This window comes from Carcharodon carcharias, chromosome Y (genome assembly GCF_017639515.1).
Source record: "Carcharodon carcharias isolate sCarCar2 chromosome Y, sCarCar2.pri, whole genome shotgun sequence".
NCBI lineage: Eukaryota > Metazoa > Chordata > Chondrichthyes > Lamniformes > Lamnidae > Carcharodon > Carcharodon carcharias.
Window position 1 is genome coordinate 583,937 of NC_054508.1, and position 3,589 is coordinate 587,525.

Consider the following 3,589-nt stretch of genomic DNA (forward strand, 5'->3'; position numbering starts at 1 on the left):
AATCTCTTGAACCCTGAATTTTCTTACTCAAAGGTGAGAGTATATATCTGTTTGACTTTGCATATGTGTGTATGTTTGTGTGTGTGTGTATCAGTGTGTGTTTGTTTGTGTGTGTAAGTGTGTGTGTATTTGTGTTTGCAACTGTGTGTGTGTTTGACTGTGTGCATGTTTGTGTGTATATGTATGTGTTTGACTGTGTTTATGTGTGTTTGAGTGTGTGTGAGTGCTTAGCGTGTGTGTTTGACTGTGTGTTTTTGTGTGTGTGATTGAGTGTGATTGTTTGAGTATGTGTGTGCTTGACTGTGTGTGTTTGACAGTGTGTTTGTGTGTGTGTTTTTGAGTGTGCCTGTGTGTGTGTTTGAATGTGTGTGTTTGTGTGTGTATATGAGTGTGTTTGACTGTGTGTGTGTTTGAGTCTGTGTGTGTTTGTGTGTGTATATGAGTGTGTTTGACTGTATATGTGTTTGTGTGTGTGTGTGTGTGTTTGAGTGTGTTTGACTGTATGTGTGTGTGTTTGAGTGTGTGAGTGTTTAACTGTGTGTGTTTGACTGCGTGTTTGTGTGTGTGCGTTTGAATGTGAGTGTTTGAGTGTTTGAGTGTTTGAGTGTGTGTGTGTTTGAGTGTGTGTGTGTTTGAGTGTGTATGTGTTTGAGCGTGTGTGTTTGAGTGTGTGTGTGGTTGAGTGTGTGTGTGTTTGAGTGTGTGTGTGTTTGAGTGTGTGTGTTTGAGTGTGAGTGTGTGTGTTTGAGTTTGTGTGTATGTGTTTGAGTTTGTGTGTGTTTGAGTGTGTGTGTGTGTGTGTGTGTTTGAATGTTTGTTTGAGTGTGTGTTTGAATGTGTGTTTGAATGTGTGTTTGAATGTGTGTTTGAGTGTGTGTGTGTGTTTGAGTGTGTGTGTGTGTGTGTTTGAGTGTGTCTGTGTTTGAGTGTTTGTGTATTTGAGTGTGTGTTTGAGTGTGTGTTTGAGTGTGTGTTTGTGTGTTTGAGCGTGTGTGTGTATGTGTGTGTTTGAGCGTGTGTGTGTGTTTGAGCGTGTGTGTGTGTTTGAGCGTGTGTGTGTGTTTGAGCGTGTGTGTGTGTGTGTGTTTGAGCGTGTGTGTGTATGTGTGTGTTTGAGCGTGTGTGTGTGTGTTTGAGCCTGTGTGTGTGTGTTTGAGCGTGTGTGTGTGTGTTTGAGCATGTGTGTGTGTGTTTGAGCGTGTGTGTGTGTGTTTGAGCGTGTGTGTGTGTGTTTGAGCGCGTGTGTGTGTTTGAGCGCGTGTGTGTGTGTTTGAGCGCGTGTGTGTGTGTTTGAGCGCGTGTGTGTGTTTGAGCACGTGTGTGTGTGTTTGAGCGTGCATGTGTGTGTTTGAGCGTGTGTGTGTGTGAGCGTGCGTGTGTGTGTTTGAGCGTGCTTGTGTTTGAGTGTGTGTTTGAGTTTGTGTGTGTGTGTTTGAGTTTGTGTGTGTGTGTTTGAGTTTGTGTGTGTGTGTTTGAGCGTGTGTTTGAGTTTGTGAGTGTGTGTTTGAGTTTGTGTGTGTGTGTTTGAGTTTGTGTGTGTGTGTTTGAGTTTGTGTGTGTGTGTTTGAGTTTGTGTGTGTGTGTTTGAGTTTGTGAGTGTGTGTTTGAGTTTGTGTGTGTGTGTTTGAGTTTGTGTGTGTGTGTTTGAGTTTGTGAGTGTGTGTTTGAGTTTGTGTGTGTGTGTTTGAGTTTGTGTGTGTGTGTTTGAGTTTGTGTGTGTGTGTTTGAGTTTGTGTGTGTGTGTTTGAGTTTGTGTGTGTGTGTTTGAGTGTGGGTTTGAGTTTGTGTGTGTGGGTTTGAGTTTGTGTGTGTGTGTTTGAGTGTGTGTTTGAGTTTGTGTGTGTGTGTTTGAGTGTGTCCCACGCTCTTGGAGCATCCCAGCCCCGCCTCTCCAACCATCCAGTCCACCTGCCCCTTCAACCAATCCTCAGCTGAACTCCATCCACATCTCCCCCTCAGATATCGTCTCGCTACAGTCTGAAGTTGGGGGCTGCCAGAGGGGCCGCAAGAAGTGGGTGCCGTACACCAAAATGCAACTCAAGGAGCTGGAGCGGGAGTATGCGGCCGGCAAGTTTATCACCAAGGAGAAGCGACGGAAAATCTCGGCGATGGTCAACCTGTCTGAGAGGCAAGTGACCATCTGGTTCCAGAATCGCCGGGTCAAAGAGAAGAAACTGGAAGGGAAATCAAGACTGGCACATGCCCACACCACTTAACCCTGGGCTGGAATGTGACAAATTCGTTTTACTCTTTAAAATAAACAAGAGAATTTTTTCCCATCTTTGAACAGAGGGACAGGAGGGGGCGGCTGTGAAAATGTGACTCTTTGTCTTTGAGCGTGTGTGTGTGTGAGTGTGAGAGAGAGATAGAGAGAGAGAGAGAGAGAGTTTGCGGCCGGCTGTGTTTGCGTGTGTGGGTTAGTGTGTTTGTATGTCCGTTTGTGTGAGTGTTTGTGTGTTTTTGAGCGTGTGTTTGTGCCTTTGAGTGTTTGTATGTGTGTTTGCATGCTTGTGTGTGTGTGTGTGTGTGTGTGTGTGTGATGCATGCGAGTGTTGCCAGTGTGTGAGCTTGAGAGTGTGCCTGTGCAAGTGTGTGTGAGTTTGAGTGCACGTGTGTATATGTGTGTGTGCGAGTGTGTATAATGTGTGAGTGTGTGTTTGTATGTGTGTGTGTGCACGCATATGTGAATGTGTGTATATGTGTGTGTATGTATATGTGTGTGTGTATATGTGTATATGAATGTATATGTCTGAGTGTGTGTGTGTATGAGTGTATATGTGTGTGTGTGTATATGTGTATGTGTAAGTGTGTGTGTGTGACTATGTGTGTGAGTATGTTTGTGTGTGTATATGAGTGTACATGTGAGTGCGTGTGTGTATATGAGTGTATATGTGTGTGTGTGTGTGTATGAGTGTATATGTGAGTGTGTGTGTGTATGAGTGTATATGTGAGTGTGTGTGTGTGTGAGTATGTATATGAGTGTATATGTAAGTGTTTTTTTGTGTGTATATGAGTGTATATGTTTGTGTTTGAGTATGTATATGAGTGTATAGGTAAGTATGAGTGTATATGTGAGGTTGTGTATATGTATATGTGAGTGTGTGAGTGTATGAATGTATGTCTGTATGAGTGTATATGTGGGCATGTGAGTGCATGTGTGTATATGTGTGTGTTAGTGTATTTGTGATTGTGTGTGTGTGTGTGAGTATAAGTGTGTGTTTGTGAGAGTGTGTGTGTATGTATATGTGACTATGTGTGTGTTAGAGTGTATGTGTGTGTGTATATGTGATTGTGTGTGAATGTGTGTGAGTGAGCAGCCCCACACACACACTAACACACAAATAGTCACATATACACACACTCACACACAGGTGCACAGGGATTTAAATTCTCTATAACATACACAAGGGCTGTTATTCTCCATAATACACAAAGGGGCTGCTATTCTCAATAATACACACAGGAGCTGCTATTCTCTATAATATATACAGTGTCTGCTACTCCCTATAGTATACACAGGAGCTTCTATTCTCTATAATATACACAGGACCCGCTATTCTCCATGATAAACACAGGGGCTGCTATTCTC

General features: G+C 43.2%; 1 protein-coding gene across 1 annotated transcript in view; it reads left to right on the forward strand.

Moving 5' to 3' along the window:
* LOC121273384 (homeobox protein Hox-C13-like) overlaps positions 1-2,216 on the forward strand; it is a 190,561-nt gene extending 188,345 nt beyond the window's left edge. The window contains exon 3 of the mRNA XM_041180562.1: positions 1,960-2,216. Within this exon, the coding sequence (XP_041036496.1) occupies positions 1,960-2,216 (257 nt within the window). The remainder of the gene's footprint in view (positions 1-1,959) is intronic.
* Positions 2,217-3,589: the final 1,373 nt, after the last annotated feature.